At 40.1% G+C, this 22,154-nt stretch overlaps 1 protein-coding gene across 1 annotated transcript; it reads right to left on the bottom strand.

Annotated features, from left to right (window-relative positions):
- Positions 1–2,824: 2,824 nt before the first annotated feature.
- Positions 2,825–12,966, bottom strand: SLC10A1 (solute carrier family 10 member 1). Its single transcript, XM_060262147.1, has 6 exons — positions 12,684–12,966; positions 11,582–12,011; positions 8,671–8,881; positions 6,255–6,433; positions 4,993–5,189; positions 2,825–2,987 (listed from the first exon to the last, which is right to left on the bottom strand). Exons 2-6 carry the CDS (start codon positions 12,004–12,006, stop codon positions 2,905–2,907), a joined length of 1,095 nt encoding a protein of 364 aa, XP_060118130.1. The 5' UTR covers positions 12,007–12,011; positions 12,684–12,966; the 3' UTR covers positions 2,825–2,904.
- Between the last annotated feature and the right edge of the window lie 9,188 nt (positions 12,967–22,154).

Raw genomic sequence — 22,154 nt, 5'->3', positions numbered from 1 at the left:
CCCCTTCCCCCCTCCCCATGTAATTTTTTGGATTTCACATTTTTGGGCAAACCCGGGGTGTTTTTCGTGTTGAACTATCTTACCCATTCACAGCTTCAATAACTGGATTTAAATATTCAGATCTGGCCATTTGTCTAAGAAACTTGTGGGGAGAGGGAACCCCCCCCCTACTTGGTTTCCTCCCCTCCCTCTTTACTTTTCTGCTTTATTTGGGTTACCCTTTTACTGTCTCCCCAATATCTTCTCTTTCTGCCACCTCTACGTGCTCACATTTTCTTGCTGTACCTTCATACTCTTACTTTCTGCTTCCCCTCCACTTACTTTCTTGCCGGCTTCCCCATAACTTGTCTCCCCACTCTTAACACTTTTTCTACCCCATCACTCTCTATAGTTCTGCCTTGCCAGCCTCACTCTTTCACATGCTTGTAATAACCCCCTGAATTGCTGCTTCAGAGCCCAATGTGAGCTCACCTGGCTATTGAGGCCACCCCCACCCCAAGCATTGCTCTCAGAAGTTTGCCTGGGTGCCTCCAGATGGATCCACTGAGGCTCACCACCAATAGCAACTCCAGGAGGGCTAGGCCACAGCGGTGGTTCCCAGGCTCCACTGCTACAGCTGCTGTTGGGCTCTTCAGTGGCACGTGCTTGATCTGTATAGTTCAATCTGGAGGAAATTTAACCCCCCATTGTATTTTCTAAAAAGATTTTAGATTTTTTCCTGCAAACCTAGGAGGTCCCCAAGGTTCCAGAAAAATCTGTTTTGGGTAGGTGTGGCCTTGTTTCATTATTTCAGTATCCGCAGAAGGGGGGGCCACACCTGAGAAATAGCATATAGGTTATGCATTGGGGATGGAGGAAAAGCTTTTCAGTACTACAAATGTTAACACCATTTACCAGCACAATTTTGGGTATACTCAATATGCATCTACTATGGTACCCTTTGTGTTTAGGTTCAAATACCAGTTTGCACACCACTACTGTAACCCCATTTTAAAGTCTTTAGTGCAGACCTTGCCTATTTCCTGAGATATATTCAAATAGAGCCTGTAGTAAATGATTTGCAGGTTTTATTGATAGTTTGAAAAACTAATTGCAAATGGGGAAAGCGCATTGTCTACTGTAGAATGAACCTACTTTTCCCCACCAGAATGACAGACTGGAATAAATTCCTAACTCAGCACTTCGTATGTCCCTTACCCTATGGCAAAAGTAGTCTGAATTGGCTGTTAGGAGTAATAAGGTAAACCTTAAGTAACTGATAAAGTTCACACAAAAGCTGTGGGAGTAACGTGTAAACCTTAAGTGACAAAAAATTTACACCAAAGGGGTGCTGGGTGTATAATATATAGAGAAAGCGAGAGGAACTGGTATGAAAATGTGTAAAGACATACCAGGATAGTATGGTTCACCTCTCCATCCCAGTTACCAAAATACAAGCCTCAGTTTAATTGATATTAATGTGTAGGCCTTTAGCACCAGCCATATGTTCTGGGACACGACACCCAACTGTCCAGGAGTATCCAGATTACATCAATTTAAGGCTTCTGGTGTTTCTCCTAACAGGAGCCTCATTCCTGTAACAGCTGTATGGCTGTCTTGTAGCAAAGTACAGAAATACATTGTCACCTTAAAAGACTATCATTTATTGCCATGGAGATAGGTCGAAATGGGTAGCTGTATTTAGCAGTAGATAAGAACAAGAGGCAAGTAATGCCTTAAAGACTAACAAGATTTGTGGCGGGGTATGAGCTTTTCTGAATTACTATTTCTTGAGCTTTTTTAGCTCACAGCCCACTTCACTAGAGACACACTGATACCTATTTCACAAAGTCAGATGTGTGGCCAATGGATTTTTGTTTCAGAAACCTAGCTAGTGCCAGAGATACAGCAATGGGGGAATGTGTATGTGTTTGATTTCTACTGCCAAGCCAATTAGCAGTTAAAAGGCAGAGAGGCCCTTGGTAAAACAGGTGCAATCTTGTTTGTGCAAATATTTAGTTTGTCTTACAGATTGTATTTCAGACACAAATTCCCAAGATGAAAATAATCCTCTATTTAAAAGTAGTAGGATTACTGCTTTAAAAGTCATGGCAGAAGATGCTTGGGGGTTTGTGTGTCATTCAGCCCCTCTCCATCCAGTCTTTATTTCCTTTCCTCCCTCCCATCACAAAGAAGCTGTGCTGCTTTTAAGGCTGTTTTCCCCAGTGGAGTGGAACTTCTGCTCACATAGTTGGTAATGCTGCCTGAGTTCTGCTTGGCACTTGCAGAGATACTGCAAATGGAGAGACATAATAATTAGTTTCTGCCCTCAGCTGCTTGGGGGAAGGGAGGTAAGGCCAAGGGAAATTGTACTGCCTCTAGTGCTGTACTGAGGTTCTAAATTGCATTAGCTGGAATACACAATCTATCCAGTTTGCAGAAAATCTTTTCAGGGACAGGAGTCCTTTGATGAAATACTGTCCTCTGAAAATGCCAGCATGTCCTCTAGAAGCAGTTCATTGTCACCAAACCCTACTGTTAGTTTGCTGTTTTATTATGTAAGTTTTTAGTACCGAAGAAGCATCCTGCTTCAAAGTGATGGAATGCACTTGTTAGCTGTTGCCAATTGAGGACAATAAACTCATAGTACAAAAATAGTGCAAGTCTTGAATGTTGAAAAGAATGATTTTACTAAGCATTTCAAATTGCCTTTGATTTTAGAGTTCTTAAAAAGTTATCACTGTATGACAATCTTCTGAAATGAGAAAACTCAACAGGTGAAGGCAGAGTGAATAAAGGCTGTGTCCTGCAATGTTGACAGCAGCCTGCAATAGCCCTTCTTCTTCAAAGCGATCTAGATGACATGCATTTTATGCACAGGAGCTTGTGGTTGGCAAAACTCAGAGATGGATACCCTAAGAATGCTCAGGGATTTTTAGCATTCCCTTTTACTATAATCACTGCTGCCTGGTTGATTTCTGCTTCAGTGTTGTCCATAGTTGCTGGATCTGAAACAAAAGAAAATAGCCAAATGGAACTATAGTCTATATCCCCCATCACTGAAAATTAATGCTCTAGGGGCCCTCATTAACACGAGGAACTCCTTGAAGACAAGTTGGGATTCAAGAGGAATTGCAAGAGTATGGATAAAAAAACTGGGACATTTTCCTTCTTTCCATAAGGTTATTGAGCTCTGGGGCTGTGAAAGGAACTCCTTATAGAGCCTTGAACTTTGGAAGTCTACCAGAGCACTACACTTTCCTAGATCCAGGTGGGCAGCCATGTTGGTCTGAAGCAATAGAACAAAGTAGGAGTCCAGTAGTACCTTTAAAACCAATGAAGTTTTATTCAGAATATAAGCTTTTGTATGTGTGCATACTTCATCAAACAATGGAATGGGGTACAATAAGCAGAGCTACATATAGCTGGTGGGCAGTGGTTAAGAATGCAAAGTGGTACAAAGTTAGAAACCGATGGCAAAATAGTGAAATTAACAAATCGAAAGAACATTTGGTCGATAGCATTTTCCTGACAGAGGTTCCCTTTGAGAGAGAGATTAACTCAGCCTGAGCCTTAAATCTGTGAGTCAGGTGCAAAGAGAATACACAGCATGCATACTATTTTCAAACTCTACCCCTCAGGATGACTTGAATTCTAAGCCTTGTTTCCATTTACAATCCTCTTTCTCCGTAGCAGAGGTGGCCCCTTGCTGTGTGGTGCTTTTCTCTTGGTGCTAATTGGTATTCAAAGCAGGAGTCAAGTTGCACCTTTAAGACCAACCAATTTTTATTTAGAATGTAACCAATGAAATTGGTTGGTCTTAAAGGTGACCTTGACTCCTGCTTTGTTCAACTGCTTCAGACCAACACGGCTGCCCGCTTGGATCTATCTAGTTGGTATTCAGTTCACTGAAAACTGCTGGTCTGGAATCAGCAGAAGCTCCTAGAACTGAAGGAAAGTGCTCCACACAAGTGGAAGCATGGCTTAGGATCTGAGCTCATAAGCTATCGTGGGCTTAGTCTACTTTGTACAAAAAGACCTTTGATTGGCACTTAATCAGAATAGGAAGAAGCATTTTCCTTCCATTTTGATAAATCTCTCCACAGCCCCCTCAGAGATCAGCATACTTACATTAGATAATTATTGACATATTACGATAACTTAAAACCAGTTATTGAAATACTGCTATAGCCTTAGTTTTAGCCATATGTCAACCAATGATTTTTTTAAAAGCCTGGAAAATCCTCAGCCGGGGGACAGACATGGAAAGGCAAATGGTGTCGATATGAGTGGGACCTGCGAAAATGCATACTTTCCTGTCTACATGGTATACAAATATGCTGCAATCTTTCCCCAAAGACTGGGTCAAACCAGGTCTGGAAAGAATCTGAGCAAAGCAGGAGAAAATCTGGATACTTGGCAATTAGGGAACAATATGTGGAGGCTTCAAAAAAAATCGAAGTTGAATGCCAAACTGGAGCAAATTCTCTATGGAGTGCTGATTCCAAATTAAACAAGGGTTACAGCTGTCACATGGTCACTGCTGGAACTGTTTGCCTGTGGCAGCTGCTTATAACATGGAATATTTCCACATCTGTGTGGATATGCAGTATTAGAAGTCTTTTCATATTGGATCTAGCAGAAAGTATGTTGACATGATGAATACACTGTCTCAAATAGGATTATTGACAACGAGAAGGAGGGACAGGCAGCAAGGATAGGTGTGGACATTCCTCTTAGCAACACACCCCTTTGTAGCCACTATTGGCATTTTTCCAAATTCTTTTGTTTAATCAGCTACTGTAGCTATGATTTAATCCATTTAGTCCTCAAGTATCATCAGATGGTAAGGTTTGTATCCATCCTGTGAGAAGTTTCTGGGCTGTGCACAGGTGGCAGCTCTAATATAAATTTTGTGCCAGCCTCAGCTGCCAGTCATTGTAAAACAAAGCTCACAGCATTGAATCTCAGTAACAAAAGAATTTCTGATATAATGGTATATAAAGAACTTACCCTTCAATTGCTTTATATTTGTGTAACTTCTGAACATCACAACAAAGAGGAGTCCTTCTCCCAGCTGAAATATGATATATAGAAGAGGAAAGAAGAACAGGGGTCCAATGACTTCAGGGGCAAAGGCCATCTTGAGAATGGTGGAACAGAGCTGCATGTTTTGGCAGCCAGTCTCCATGCAGATTGTCCGCCTGCACCTATCCAGAAAATAGCCACATGCAGTCTTGCATTACACGGGTATATTACTTGAATCACTTTGGCACATCACAGTGTGCCACAACTAGTTTTCAGAATTATTCACCACCAGTTTTTGTGAGTTTTTAAAGCAATGAATTTACAGCATTACTGATGTAACTAACACCAATTTGAGCAGACTTCGGAGGATGGTAGAAGACAGGAGGGCCTGGTGTTACTTTCTGTTTCAAACAATTTTTATTAGTAACATATGGCAATATATTCAATTTCTTATATCATTAATAACTACTTTTTAATCCCAAATATTACTTTCTACATACCCCTTCCCCCTTTACTTGACCCCCGCCGGTGTAGTAAATTCAAAACATTTTAAAAGGTACCCCTAATTAATAAGAAGTTCATATCTTCCCCCCACTTATAATTAATCATTATCAAAGATTGTCCAATGTCCTTTTATTTTCCATTCTTTTTCTACGTATCTTCTGAACTTCTTCCACTCCATCTTAAATACTTAGCCTGGTGTGACTTTCCATGGGGTCGCAAAGAGTCAGACTCTACTGTGTGACTGAACAACAACAAAAAATGACTAATTAATTCTGACCTGGATAGCACAGGCTAGTCTGATCTCATCAGATCTTGGAAGTTAAGTAGTGTTAGCCCTGGTTAGTGCTTGGATGAGGGATCAACAAGGGAATCCGAGGTTGCGACAGACAAATGGCAAACCACTTCTGTTCAAGTCTCTTGCCTTAAAAAACATGGGTCACCAGAAATCAGCAGTGATTTGACAGCACTTTACACATGACTGTGATTTTATGAGTTTAGATAAATGTATCTGCTTTAAATGGGCATATGATTTGTTTTTAGATACAAGTCACTTTTAAAAAAAAAAAAAACACCACTGTTCCCCATCTGGTGTCCTTGGTGAAGGCATGGTAAAAATATCCTAACTAAATAAGCAAACTCAGAGCAAATACCTAGCACATACAGTCTCTATATATGCTATTGGAGTCAGTCCCTGCCTTAGAGCTTCCAGGCAAAATGAACTAAGATTAGTTAGAAGGACATACTGATCACTGAAGCTGAAGAATGCAGATAGGATGTAGCCCAAAGAGAAGCCAATAAACGGCATTAAAGCAGATGTTCCCAGCAGCCGTGGAGAGAAGTTGATCAATATTCTACTTCCAACATTCATTACCGACAGAGCAATTATTGGGACAGATGAAAGAAGCAGAACAATCATACCTGCCTGAAAATACAAGAGGAAAAACAGGAGAGCTGCACTCAGCATTAGTCAAGTTGTCTGGAAGCAACTATGATAGTCATACAATTCTATTACGTTGCAGCCCCAGAACAACAGTGACTGGTTTAAGGTCACCTAGTGAGCTTTATAGCTGAATACACTTGAACCTAAATTTCCGCAGCCCTTGTCTGACGCTGTGTTCCCTCGAAGCTGAGATAGTGCGAGCTAGCTCACTATTTTTAAATCTCCGGCTCAGACATTTTTGTCTTAGCTCAGGAAAAATGGCCCCAGAGCAAGCTAATTCATGCAGTAGCTCACAATGCCAGTAGCTCATAAGACTCCACAGTTTAGAGGGAGTATTGATATGACACCACAAGGCACACAAGAGATTTGCCATTAATTATCTGGAATTCCTCTAGCATGCACAAACCAAAAATTGAAAAGGATAATTATGGATCAAGTCTTACATTAACTGTTATTAATAAGCCCTGTAACTGAAGACCAGCAAGTATGGACTCGATGGCAGTTCCATCAGAGATGAAAAACATTGTCATGCTCTGCTTTGCACTTCCAGCATGTAAATTGTTTTGTTTTAATATTGTTTTTGTTTATTGTCTATTTTATGCTGTTAGTCTGTACAGAATGGGTGGGATATAAATATAACAAACAAATAAATAAATCTGCCTTTGGGGTACAATTTATTAAATCCATGTTTGGGGTGAGATACCATCAATAAATCATTTCAGATTGTGCTTCTCTTGAAAATGACTTAAAAAAATCAGATAGATACCTGTCAGAGACTGTAATCCAAGACCTCTCTCATAATATCATAGTCTTCTTTTGTCTAGCTAGATTCAAGTCCAGTAGCACCTTAGAGACCAACAAGACTTTTGGTCTATGAGCTTTCAAGAGTTGAAGCTCCCTTCATCAGATATCACAAAAACCTTGTTGGCCTCTAAAGTGCTCCTGGACTTGAATCTAGCTGTTTTACTGCAGACCAACAGAGCCCTCCTATGAAACTATTATTTTGTCTACTTCACTTACTTTATCATTAACTACCACATCCTCATGGGTTGATCTGATGTAACCCCTCCATCTATGTTTTAAAAAGCACTATCAGGAGAACATGGGTTGGATTCCTGTGAAAAATTTCTGCTGGAAGTTAAATTTTTGCTGATTCCTTTTAGTGTAAAACTCTGATGCTCCCTCATGATATTTTGGAGGATCCCCTGGGAGCAGCATTTAATGGTATCGTATACTGCAGAGGAATGTGAAGCAGCCCTAGTTCACCAATGAAAATTGCATATCAATACTCCCTTTAAGCAGTGGAGTCTTGTGAGCAAAAATTCTATTTTGTGGCCTACTGGCATTGTGAGCTCTTGCATAAATTAGTTTGCTCTGGTGCCATTTTTTCCTGAGCTAAAACAAGCTATTTAAACCAAGGTGGGCACCAAAAGTTAACAATGGAGTATCTTTTCCTCCCAGTCAGAGCTGCAATGACCTTGTACATAAAAATCTGAGGGAGTTTCAAAGCAGGCTAATTCTTCTCTAGTCACATGGATTGGGTTGGATCCAGATACCCATTGGTCCAAAGCATGTGGATTGTTGCTGCATTCCCTTCTCCCCAGCATTCCATTCAGACCCAGGAAAGTTGATTCTTGGGGGTCTTCTTGGGGCTGATGTGGCTGAATAACCACACAGGTTGGGGATTGCACTAAGAAGGAGGAAGGAGCAAAATGGTTTTCTCTTCTGTCTTTCCCAAATTAAGCTTTTCCAATAGGAATAAAATTTCCTGGGGCCAGGAAGGACTATTTGTATGAGGAAAATACAATAAAGAATTGCATCCATCAATTCTTTCCATTGACCAAGTGCTGGGCCAGCAGTTACTCATTCTCTGGAAATATGAGCATGCACTGCAGTGACCAAAGTTTGAAGCCTTCCTCCAATCTAATGAAACTTCCTTCACCATAAAGTTGAAGACAGAATTGCTGCTTAAATTGAAGGAAGACTGTAGAACTTCTTTCTCCATCCTGAAATTGGATACATAATATGGTATGTACTCGTGTCTTTAATAATAGATATACTTCAAACGCAGAGAACACATCAGCAACAGAAAAACTCTTCAGTAAGTTCAGAATAAAAGCATAATTTTAGGACAATTTAAATTCCATAAAAAGGCATTCAAAATCAAGGGGCTCCTATCTTTGTATCTTGCTTTACATTTACTCCCTACTCTCACTTACCTTAACAAGGAGGCGAGCACACTGAGGCTTCTTTTCATTTAAGAAGATGCCCAGAGTACAGGGGATAAGTGTCATGACCAGGGAAATTAAAATCCCTTTGTAAGGTACTTTAGTCTCCAGATGACCATGGTACAAGTCTTTAGTGTAGAGATGCAGCAGAAGAGGCATCAGGCCAAGGGCCAAGAGTGTTGAACATGTTGTCATCACAATACTGAGAAAGAGCAACAATAGAATGAAGGAATTAATTGTAGCATAGTCTTCTGAATGCCTGAACTTCACCTCACTTTACTCATTGTTGACCCTTTAATATACCAGAATCTGCTGTGATTAGGATTAAACACCATGAATCAGTCAAAACCAAGGGTGTTTACAGACTCAAAAATACATTCATTCAAAGTTATGGCAAGGCTGGTTCCTATGAACAGATTGTAATAGTGGCCACTGCAAGAACTTAAACTATTGGTATGAGAATAAAGATTTTATGTGGAAAATGGAGTCACTAATTTTGTTGTCACCCCAAAATGACTGCTATGAAAAGGCAGGGCCAAATATAAAATGGCTGCAATAGGAAGTGGCAATCACAAAAATGGGCGTTCCAAGCCAAACATTCTTCTGTGATGGGAGAGCTATTTCTCAATTGGAGCTCTCCACAGACCCTCCTGGAGTCTTCTGAAATGTCATACTGCTCCTATGAGGAGAAAGGGAACCAAGGTTGGCTATTTGCTTTGTGGAAGAGGCCAGTGGGGGGGACCAGTGGGCACCTATAAGCACATCAGTGGGGGGTAGCACAGGATTCATGGGTACATTGCAGGGCATCACTGGTATAACAGCTAGTCCATTCTTTAATACTTGGGATGTGCATTATTGGAATCACTGAAATTATTATATCCCTTATTAGATTTTAAATTTGTTCATAAAAATTTAATCTTACAACAGTGACATATGATTGTCATGTCCTGTTTCTTGTGTTCTGTCTAGCTTACAGTATTTAAGATTCACCATAATTTAGAGAGAAGCTATCAAACAGCCTATGGCTATGCACGGGAAACACCCAAAATTCTGGATGCTACTGTGCATGTATGTGACAGCTAGCAACTGTATGACCTTTTCTCTTTAAAAGACCAGAAAATCCCCCCGAATAAGCCTTGAATATGCATAGCATGGTGGCATTACCAAATGTATGTGCACAAAAATAACACAGTACAAAATAGCATTCTGAACAGATAAAATGCATATTGCAGTTTAATGGGATAGCAAATCTATGTAAAGATGCATATGTCAGGCTGTGATAAGGCAATAGCATGGCTTGCTGTTAGACGTAATGTTCTGAGTTATATTGTAGCTACCTCAGTTCTAGCTATTATTGTCAGAAATTCAGAACTGCTGTAAGAAATAGTACTATTTTGCTGTCCTGCCCCCCCTCCTGCACTGCTCACAATGTTTTCATACAAGGGACTGTTGAGGGTCAGTTTGAACTCAGATACTCAGTTGTATCCAGAGGCTGGCAATGTAGGGCAGCTGCCAGGATTTTGAAACAAACAGTTTTTCTACAGTGGAAGTCAGAAGAAACTGGATGAAATTGTTAAAAACACCACACGACACCTTCCCCCCAACATTAAATAGGCTTGCATTTCCCCTTGCACCATTATTTGGGCAGATAATTCAGTTCAGTGACTTTCTTCACTCCTTTTACTCATTTTCAGTTTCAGAGGTGTGAAGCGAACAAAACATTTCAGCAGAAGCCTTTCATATTTCATTTCATATTCCAGAGGCCTTGGATTTATTAATTTTAAATTGAATAGAGCAGTATATTTTAATAGTATTTGTTACAGTTATGTTTTATGCCTCATAATAACTAGAGATGGAAGTGCTCCAGAAAATAAGTGTTATTCAGCTGCAATCACACACACACACACACACTCTAAATAATGCACTTTCCAACTGGATTTTACTGTGGGAGCCTGCAAAATCCTGTCAAAAAGTGGATTGAAAGAGCATTAATTAGTGTATGTGTGATCGCAGCCTCAAATTACTTTCCCCAGCTTCCTATATGCCTCCCTCCTCTTGATGAATGATGAAGCCTATTGATGGACTCTTGCCAGAATCCCTCCAAATACTGAAGCTAGACATGGAATACTTCATACCATCCTTAACTTTAGGGGCACATCACAAGGTTGCTGCCAAGTTCAACTGTAAAATAGGAATAACATATTCCTACTTCCTAGAGTTGCTTGTGAAGGGGGACAAGATGATGAGATGTTGTGATTCATCCTGAGAAAAGAACACCTGACTTATGGCAGATACTCATGGTGGGATGTGAAGGACTGAGTGTTAGCACTGATGGCCTTCTGTTCCTGAATGTCTCCAGTTCTTTTGATTTACATTACATGATTATTGACCTCTCACTACCAGTGACTACCTCTTAGTACCAATAACTTGACCAGGTGAAGGAGAGAACAGAAACATAACATTCTGGATTGCATTCTAGTTCCTATCAAGCACCATATGTCCCAGATCATACTCTGTCTGAATTAATCTTGAAAGCAACATCTACAGGTGCCTTCTCACTGCTCCACTGAACCCACTGCAACTCCTCCAAATGGCAGCAGTTCCCAAGGTCTCGCCCAGAGGGGTTTTCTTAGCCCTGCTGCCTGAGATCCAATTATGAGAAGATTATCAGGGAGTTATCCTCTCACAGAACTTTCTGCATGCAAAGCATGGCCCCTTCCTACTGCTGTCTCCATGTTCCATACTCCCAATGAACAGTTTGGATTAGAATCCTTACTTCATCCTTAACCATGCACTGAAAGACATCCTTTAATCACTCAAGAAACCAGTTAAAGCAGCTGTGCCACACACTATCTAGTATCACTTTAGTATATGTAGTATCATTAACACGTGCACTGTTTACCTGAGGTTCATGTCTCCTTTTGATGCCAGACTGAAGATGTTGGAGAGATTTCCCCCTGGGCAGCAGCCACAGATGAGTACAGTCAGTGCCTCAATAGAGTCCAGCTGGAATAACTTACCCAGGGCAAATGCTGTCAAGGGCATGATTCCATACTGGGCTACCACAGCAATAGCTACTCCTTTGGGGTTCCAGAAATTAGCCTTGATTTTGGATATCTCCATGGTGCAACCCAGTGATATCATGACAATGATGAGAACAACAATCAGAACACCATTCAGGGCATAGTCAGTAGCCCTTTGGCCAAAGACAAATGGAAAGGTGAAGTTAGGTAGAGAGATATTGGCTGATGGTATTGACTTCCAGTATTCTGGGGTGTCATAAGTATCACTTGTATCAGCTGGTGAGATTGTGATCTTAGCCATCATTTGCTCTGCAGGAGTTGACAAACGAAGGAATCCAGATGAAAATCTTGAAGCAATGCACAAGATTGTGCCTATAGTCATTGCAGTGATTCTGTGAGTAAGGAAAGCTCTCTGCATATGCTCAGAAGGACTGTAGTATAAACTAGTTCTTTAAGATGTGCTATGTTATTATTAAAAACATGTTCTGTTATTCAGCCCTAGCTCAATGTCAGTCTTATTCTCTAATGCTCATATTTTAAACCGAGAAATTGACAAGGATCTCAGTGGTACTTACAGGACTTAACTTTCCGTAGAGTGCTACTCTCTTATGCCAAATCAATGCCTGCCTATTGTGTTGGAGTCTAGGAGTTTCAGAGGAATGAGCAGCAGCAGACAAATATTCTCTCTAAGCTGTGGAGTCTTGTGAGCAAAAACTCTACTTTGTGAGCTACTGGCATTAAAGTTGTGAGCTACTGCATAAATTGGTTTGCTCTGGGGCCATTTCTTCTGAGCTAAGACAAAAATCTGTGAGCCAGAGGCTAAAAAACTAAGCTAGCTCTCACTAACTCAGCTTAGAGGGTACAGTGAATGGGAGTAATTAAGTCTGCTAGACCCTAGGTTTTGCAGGAACACACTCATTCTTTCACATAAACACATTAAATTACAAATTTCAGATAATAACCTGTGACAAGTCTACTTACAAGGATTGATAGTGTGTTTACACTCTCAAGGTAGCCACATCTTGCTTGACCTGTCCATAACCAACTTCTTCAAGAGGTGAAACATTGACATCTCAGACTGAAAGAGTCCTTCATCTGTCATCGAATGCCTAATTATTTTAGCTTGCTGTGTACAGTGTAGATCTTGGAGAAAAAGAAATGTAGATACTTTGTGATGGAGCTATGGTCTTGTTCTCTAATACCAAGTGATTCCTTTGGAGACAGTTATCTCTTCCCCCTGTCCTGGAATCCTGGAGCTGGGAAAAGTTATTCTCTCTCTCTCTCATATTAAATTGCTCAATGACCTTTTCTCATTGGAGAGTTTTCCAGCTCTAATCCTCAGCTGTACTAATTTATTCATTTCTATTGAAAATGGACCAAACCAGCAAGCCAGCGTTTCAGATGAATTGCTCTGGAAACTTTACTAGTAAGAGGAAGGAATGTGGTAAGCCTTTCTTCTTTCCCTGCTTGCCCTCTTTCTGTCACTGCACAGCTGATTTTAAACAATTCTGAATACACAGAGGATAGGAAAAAGTTTGGCATATGGATAAAGTTTGTCCAAATTAGGGGTGACAGCAACAGTAGTGAAGGGGAGTGTGAATTAGTGCTTGAAGTATAACTCTGGAATCTTTAGATCTGTCCATTAATCATGACAAGAATAGCCATAGATTTATTTTGTGTGTCTTTCACTCCATTACTTGTAATCAGAACTAATTCAAATCTGACACTGGATGTCCTGCAATCACATTTTTAGGACTTATGAGTATTGTGTAATGCAATCTAGCTTAGTTACCCATATATAATGTTGAAATTATTGAGATCTGCATAATAAAAGGCTGAATAAATAATTACACAACACACAATGGCAGGGGAATGTTGTCACAGCTCATACAAAACTCTACAATCCATCTATCTGCTGCTCTGACCTGGTTTGCGGAAGAGTGGGCTATAAATAAATACATTTCTTATTAATAAGAAGGGAAGAAAGATCACCTACTCACACCACTCCAGTTATCTTTAGAGACCCTGTTTTGGGTGTCTATGATATCTGAAGCTATATAGATGGCAACCTGAGGAAAAGCCTTCTTGAATGGCACCAAATCTCAGGGAGATTTGCCTGTCTCTCTCATCATTTTCTTCCCCTAGCAGGTGAAGACTTTTATTTTATTTGGTGTTCCCTCACTGTCCATTCCCTGCTTGCCCTCTTTCTGTCACTGCACAGCTGATTTTAAACAATTCTGAATACACAGAGGATAGGAAAAAGTTTGGCATGATAAAGTTTGTCCAAATTAGGGGTGACAACAACAGTAGTGAAGGGGAGTGTGAATTAGTGCTAGGAGCTCTCTATTTGTGTGTTTTTATGAGTTTGTATTTATTTTTATTTAGTTGTTTTACATATTTTATGTGCATTTGTATTTTGAATGCTATTAGAACATATGAACACACAAAGCTGCTGCATACGGAATCAGACCCTTGGTCCATCCAAGTCAAAGACAATATTGTCTACTCAGACTGGTCTCTAAGTAGAGGTCTTTTATCACCTACTACTGATCCTTTTACCTGGAGATGTCAGGAACTGAATCTGTGCTAGCCAAATTGCCTTCAAGAGAGGTGTGGAGGAATTTAATTAGGTGGGCAATGATGGCAAACTTATACGGGAGCAATAACTCGTGTATACAGGAGTCAGTCCTCCATAGAAGCCCCTTTGAATAATGAGGAGATTTTAAAACTAAACTAGATTTTTCTTAGAAAACACATAAGCGTACAAGAAAACACAGATATTCATCAGGCATACAGATCTAGGAAAAATAGGAAAATTGATAGGGATGTTTGCATGAGCAGGGATTCGATGATGGGTAATATTGGTACCTGGCAACAACGGAAGAAGGTGATTCCTCAGCGAATTCAAGGAGGAAAGGGGATAACAAGAGACAACCAGCGTCACTTGCAATAGGGGCCCAAAACTGATCTGGATTTGGGGGTGGCTCCAGCAGCAAGGTAGGGGTACCATCAGAGACATACCTGAATGGCCAAAAACCTGGCCTTTTATAGCCAATTTCATATCTCAAGGCAGGGTCTTGTGATGAGTTACGCCTACCCGATGATGGCTCCCAGGAAATAGGAAAAAAGATTTTGATGGGCAGTGATGGTCCAAAGAATGCAGACCATCTTCTACACAAAGAAACTGGAATGGTCAATTTAGGGCCAAATATTCACTATTGTAACACCTTGGATGGAACAAAAGAAAGGAGATGGGTCACAGGATGTAGCTGATGATTAACAATTCTTCAACAATGTTCTATTGAGCTGGAGGTTAGTCTTAATGGGTGTCAGGAAGATTATTTTGTTTGGAGGAAAGACGTTACAGCAGTCCATTGCTGACAGCTATGCCTTCGCATCTGCATTTCCAAAGAATTCGCAATATTCTGGAATGTGGTGCGTGCAGAAGAAACCTCTGTGTGGTGGTTTGCAGGGAGAGTGTTGTCTTTTTGGAATATCTCAGGAATATGACTTCTCTCAGGGCTGCTTCTGATGTTTTCTTGGAGATAGGGGTGCAGTTGCTGTTTTGCAAAGCTGGACAGTTTGCTGATGAAGCACAGTCCGATGTTCCCTCAATATCACAGGCATAGGCAATTCACACAATAGCAGGCACAGACAGGAAACAAGTTGGGGCCTGGCCTGATACACTGCTGTTTAGTCCATAAGAGATAAATGTCCATAGTTGGTCTAGCACAGGGGTGGCCAAATTGTGGCTTGGGAGCCACATGTGGTTCTCTCACCCATCTTATGTGGCTCTTGAAGCCCCCACTGCCCCATTGGCTAACTTGGAGAAGGCATTTGTCTCTTTAAATCATTTTTTCAAGCCAAGTCAGACTTTATGTGTAGAATAGCCAGGCGATCTTATGACTTTCAGGCACTCAGAAGTTCTATCTCTTTAAAGTTAAAATTTCTTTCTTTCCACCTCTCTCCCTCCCCGCTTCCATTTTCCTTCCTTGCTTCCTTCCTGCTCTCCAACATCTGACATTCATGTTTTGTGGCTCTCAGACATCTGACATTTATTCTATGTGGCTCTTATCTTAAGCAAGTTTGGCAACCCCTGGTATAGCATAACAGCCAGATGACTATAGTCCAGAAAGGGGGTTCAGGGCATGCCAAGAAGATGCCCTACCGCTGAGCCACAGCCCCTTTTGATTGTCTGAAATGTTTTAATGCTTGAAACTGTTAAATGTTCTAATGTTTGCCACCTTGGGGACCCTGAACAGGATGGAAAGAAGGCATAAAATATTTCAAATAGATATAATAATTGGTACAATGGCAAAAAATCATAGCAACTACAAAACAGTTTTTGAATGTATAGTAGCTGTGGTTGCTAATGTTTATATTTCTTTTATATTTGATTGCGTAACAGATTTTGTGCCATAATTGTCCCAAAACTGGAGTACTAGCTTTTAAAAATGCCTTTTTTGGGTGGTGGTGGTGGTGGTGGTTCTTGCTGCAACTTTTAAAACTATTTCAAACATGCGCCATGCATGTGTTGAAAACTCCAGCTTCCAGTAGCCTTTGACATGCACATGCATGAAATGCTGCCAACCCAAGCAGATTACCATACAAAAAAACCCTACTGTGTATAGAAATTAATAGCTGCAAAAATTAATTTATAAAGTTATAAAGAATTGACTTTAGTCTAATAATATTATTGATATTTAATCAGTTTTTTATTTAAAAATTGTGAATTATTTTATTATAATCTATTACCCTTCACCATGTAGTATCTAAAAACAGATTTTGAAAAGGTACAGTTCCGTAAACCTGTCAAATCCCAAATGTCTAACGCAGAAAACATACAGCTCAATCTGGAAGTTTATATAAAGCCATCAAATAGAAGTGTCAAATCCGCTTTCAAGTTACATAAATAGCCAAGTCCACAACCGAGAAGAATATAACTCAGAGCTCCATATTTTTCTTGGTGATAAAGCAAACAAAAGAGACTTGCAAAATTGCCCAAAGGTCTTGGAATTTCTAAATAAAATCTATAAATCTGTCTGATGAGGTTCCTAGATATTCATCCCATTTCTTATTGGTTCATCAGAGTATGTCTTTGGATGTAAATCATTATTTGTGGAGCCAAAATCATTCAGCAATGCAAATTTTTACCAGCAGTCAGACTGAGCACCTGCGGGACATGCATTGTGCAGGGCTGCCAACTGGAATTTGAGGTGACTTCAAGGGAAGACACACCAAATGCATTGTAGTAGTTTAGCCTAGGGGTGGCCATCGGTAGCTCTTCAGATGTTTTTTACCTACAACTCCCATCAGCCCCAGCCATTGGCCATGCTGGCTGGGGCTGATGGGAGTTGTAGGCAAAAAATTTCTGGAGAGCTAACGTTGGCCACCCCTGGTTTAGCCTAAAGGTAGCTGTAAGATGATATTAAAACCAAAGGAATAAGGAAGGAGCAAACAGAAATGGAAAGAGTTCTGCTTGGAGATAATGAGAAATTAATTTCAAAAGTATACAAATTACTTTTACAATGGTCTACAGAAGATGAAGTAGTGAAATCTCAAATGATAAAATGGGCAATTAATGTAAATAAAGAAATAAAGATGGAATCTTGGGAATATCTGTGGAAGAATTCTATGAAACTCGCAACATGTCATAGTATTAAAGAAAACTGTTTTAAGATGATGTATAGATGGTATATGACTCCAAAAAAATTAGCAAAGATGAACAACAAGATGCCAGATACGTGTTGGAAATGTAAAAAGCACGAAGGTTCTTTCTACCATATGTGGTGGACTTGTGAAAGGGCTAAAATGTTTTGGCAAATGATTCAGCAAGAGATTTCTAAGATTTTGGGATATGAATTCAATAAAGTGGCAGAGACTTTTCTGCTGGGATTACAAATGGAAAAATTTCCAAAAGAAGACAGAACTTTAATATGGTACTTGCTCTCAGCTGCTAGGACATTGTATGCGCAGCTGTGGAAGCAAGAAAAAATACCAGAGAAATGGGATTGGATTACAAAAGTTATGTCATGGAGTGAAATGGACAAATTAACAAGAAAACTAAGAGACTATGATTTGGAACTTTTTAAGTTGGAGTGGAAGAAATTCAGAAGATATGTAGAAAAAGAGTGGAAAATAAAAGGACATTGGACAATCTTTGATAATGATTAAGGTTTTTAAAATAAGAATATAACTTTTGGGGTTTTTTCTTTAACAGTTAAGGGTACCTTTAATATTTACTTTCTTTAAGTAAATAACACTGGCGGGGGTCAAGTAACGGGGGAGGGGTGGGGGGAAAAGTAAGATATGGGGTAGAAAGTTTTTTCTTTTATTTTAAGCTTTTATAAGTTGTAGATATAGTTTTGCTACCATATGTTACTAATAAAATTGTTTATCAGAGGGAAAAAAAAGGTAGCTGTAAGATGGATCCATATGGCCAGATCATCCAAGTTGAGGTAGGAGGTCAACTGCTGAACAATGTGAGGCTGATAGAACACGTTTTTGCAACTGCATTGGTATACATTATTTTTTAGAATATTTATGTTTAAAAAAACTTTAAAATAATGTAGCCAAATTTTGGCATAGCCAATCTTTAATTGATTTAATTAGAAGAGAGCTGAACTTAATGTCTCTGCTTCCACATGGGGAAGCCCTTGGTTTATTTGTGTATTGTCCCCCTTTGGCTGTGGGTTCCCAGGTTAGAGTACTCACTAAGGTGCCTGTCCATTTAGCAGAGAGAAGCTGACTTAAAACATCAGCCGTTTATTTGCAAGAAGATGACTCCAACAACCAACATCTTAAGCTAACATACAAAACTGGAAGCTGAAACAAGAGCGCCACCCAATAGGACCAAATTAAATCACATTAAATCAATAATTAAATCATTAGGGGTGAAGCAGACTATTCCATTACATACATACGCATATACAATAAATATACCACAATTTGGGAGCATTCACACGTTGTGGCCAATTAATTCATGACACATGACTCTCATGTTTCTCCCCAGGGAGTCAAAATAAAGAGAAACCTCATTAAAACTGGGTCATTGGGGAAACCTTGGACTAACTGCAAGTGAGTAGGCCACATGAACTCACTGCCCATAGTGTATCCAGGGAGGGTGGTGAAACTAAGCTCCAAATTTCCTCCGGCACTTTTCTAGTTTTTTGATGGGCATTTTCTGTTACACAGCTGAACCACATTTGCTTGATTATAAATGGAGGGGCTTCTGTGCCCATGAGGCAGAAGCAAAGGGGGAAGGCAGGAGGCGGGAGCTGCAAGGAGTGCAGCAGGGGTGGGGATGGAGTGGATATTATCCTCATTCACTCCCATGTAATTTGTTGCTGCTGAAGCATTTTTGCATTGGGATGTGGAAGAAGCCTTTGATGGGATCTTGCCCCAAGTAAAGTGTATATGTGAGAGGTAGCAGTCAGATAACAGAACTTTAAAAAAAGGAAATACAGAAAAGTGGTAAGTGTAAAAAAAAAGGGGGGGGGGAGAGCAAGGGTAGTGCTCCAAATATTTTCAAATGAAAACTTTCTGGAATGCCAACAGTGTGCATATGATAGAACTGCATTAAGTATAAATGTAAGAGGCACCTAAGCAATGCAACTGTATAACTGGTTGTGGTGCTGGAAATATTAAATAAATCCAGCACTTTGCAAAGCATTTGTGTTTTCTGCCAACACCCCATTTACTTTTTCAAATCTATTGTAGCCATTTGTATCCTGGAGAATGGTTAAGTAAGACAAACCCCCCTCCCACCTTACTTATTATTAAACAGCCGGTAAAACAATGTCAATTCGTGATGTGTCTCTTTTACTCTTGAGGATCAATGCAGGATCATTGCAGCAAGAATTATTGCAGAAATGGGGAAAAATGCAACATGCTTGATGTTACTGTAATTCTTGCTTTTCATTTCCCTCTGTGAAACATGTATTTTGGGTGGTTAATCAGATTTCTCTCCTTGACTTGATGTGAGGACTTTTTCCAACTCCAAAACCCAGCAGTTTTTGTAAGTCCCAATTTGAAATTATAATCTTGTGCTGAGATCTGTTTTTGTTCCTGAGATTGGTTTTAGGTACGACAACAATTTACAGAACCCCACTGATTCCAATTTAATGGAACATGAAGCACCACTAGATGGCATTGCAAGACTTCTTTAAATCCCCCCTCCCTCAGGCAAAATGCAGTTAAGCATTAATTTCTGAATACATCTTTTTTGTATTCTTCTAAGGAGTTTTAAAACTGTTGCTATGTAGTGCAATGTCAGATCAGATATAATGACAACAGCACTAATATTTCTCCTTTACATACACTGCTTTTTAACATTCAAAACACTTCAGTCTTCCTTCCAACAACCCTTTAACATTAGTTAATGTTACCCTGTTTTGAAGAATGGGGAGTGAAGTTGCAGTGATAGTGGTTTGTATAAGATCTCCCACTTTTCTCATAGTTCAGATGGGACTTGAACTGGGGGACTATCCAGCTTAAACTTCACCCACTTAATCACTGCATGGTTATTCAAGCACAGTCTAAATCAGGGATATCAAACTGATTTGTTGTGAGGGCCGAATGTGAAATAAATGAGACCTTGGTGGGCCGGGTCATGTTGGGCAGGGCCACGCATGTACCTATTTAAGATTAAGTAGCAGAGATATCAATTTTATAATGAACACAGACAAACAAATACATTTTTTTTAAAAAAAAAAACATGCTTAAAACGGTAGCACTCATTGGTCTTAAGGGTGCTTTCATTATATTTCTCCCATGGGATCCAGGGAATTGGGCAGAGGAAGCTCTGGCTCTTTCCCTCCCTCCCCAGGGGACCAGGGGGGGGGGAGGAGCCTCAGCCAACAAAGGGAAGAGAGGCTTGGCCTAGTAGCTCTGCTGTGCGATTAAGAGAGCCTGTGATGCAGAAGGAAGCAAGATATTGGGAGAAGGAAGCTTGAGGGCCTGATAGGAGCCTCTGGGGGCCTGATTCAGCCCTCGAACTGCATGTTTAACATCCCTGGTCTAGATCTCTTGAACAACAGTCTAAAGGACACAACCGTGGGAGTAAGCCCCACTGAATAAAATGTCACTTCCTTTTGAGACACATCATGAATTGACATTGTTTTACCAGTTGTTCCCTCTACCTTAAAAAAGATTTTCAAGTGGCAGAAACTAGACAGTTAAGCTATTCCTGTATGGCAGGGGTGGCCAACGGTAACTCTTCAGAACAGAAGAATGATAAGATCCTGTGTTGTGATGACTGTACTTGGTCTCCACAAGAGGTATTCCTAGCTCTGACTGAGATGCCATAGATGTCACAACAGCCCCAGGTAAGTTTCTGCCTGTTGTGACGCCCACTTCCATCAATTTGCTGAGGGTATCACAAAGTGTTTGCCTCACTTGGTGGCAGGGTGATTCATTTATTTGCTAGTCTGTCTATCTTGTTGCAACTGTTAAAGGCACTGGAATTCCAGGGCTTTTTTTTTTTGTAGAAAAAGCCCAGCAGGAACTTATTTGCATATTAGGCCTGTCCCCTGACACCAAGCCAGCTGGAATTGCATTCCTGTGTGTTCCGACTCAAAAAAAGTCCTGTGGAATTCTATTAGGAAAAGTTGGCAACATTGCTTCAGATGATTGTACTGTCTATTTGTAGGACTTGCTTCCCCTTCCCCCTCTTTCTGCTCATGGCTTAATGTTCTGCAGCAGTGAAAAAGACAAACTCTATGTTAAGGATTATTAGGAAAGAGATTGAGAATAAAATAACCAACATTGTCATAACCTGTATAGATCTATAGTGCAGCCTCATTTAGAATACTGTGTACAGTTCTGGTCACTGTATCCCAAAACAGACATCACAAAGCTGGAAAAGGTACAGAGGAGGGCAACCCAGATTATTAGAGAGTTGGAGCACCTTTCCTTTGAGGAAAGACTGAAGAGTCTGGGACATGACTGAGGTTTATAAAATTGTGCACGGGGTAGAGACAAAGATAATTTGTTCTCCTTCTCAAAATACTAGAACTCGAGGGCATCTGGTGAAGCTGATGGGCAATAAGTTCAGGATGGACAAAAGGAAATATTTCTTTACACAGAGAGTGATTAAAATGTGGAATTCTCTGCCAGAGGATGTAGTGATGGCCACAGAAGCAAACAGCTTTAAAAGGGGCTTGGAATAGTACACATGAACACAGGAAGCTGCCTTATGTGAATTTAATATGAATTTATTGTTTTATTATTGTGTTGTTCACCTTAAATGTTGTTGGCCGCCCTGAGCCTGCTTCAGCGGGGGAGGACGGGATACAAATAAAATTTTACATTACATTACATTACATTACATGCTGAGTCAGACCAGAGAGCTGTTAAAATCAGCACTCTTTACTCTGAGTGGCTTTCCAGGATCTTGAACAGAGGTCTTTCACATAATTTACTACCTGATCCATTAAACTGGTCAACATATTC

This window comes from Heteronotia binoei, chromosome 21, assembly GCF_032191835.1.
Source record: "Heteronotia binoei isolate CCM8104 ecotype False Entrance Well chromosome 21, APGP_CSIRO_Hbin_v1, whole genome shotgun sequence".
In the NCBI taxonomy this organism is placed as follows: Eukaryota; Metazoa; Chordata; class Lepidosauria; order Squamata; family Gekkonidae; genus Heteronotia; species Heteronotia binoei.
This window is presented reverse-complemented; position numbering and strand designations above follow the sequence as displayed.

Excerpts from the sequence above, each read along its gene's own strand:
- SLC10A1 (XM_060262147.1), bottom strand. The coding sequence starts at position 12,006 with ATGATGGCTAAGATCACAATCTCACCAGCTGATACAAGTGATACTTAT. Across the intron at positions 6,434-8,670 it reads GTGCTCGCCTCCTTGTTAAG|GCAGGTATGATTGTTCTGCT; the intron begins GTAAGTGAGAGT and ends TTGTATTTTCAG. Across the intron at positions 5,190-6,254 it reads TTCTTCAGCTTCAGTGATCA|GTGCAGGCGGACAATCTGCA; the intron begins GTATGTCCTTCT and ends TTTTCTGGATAG.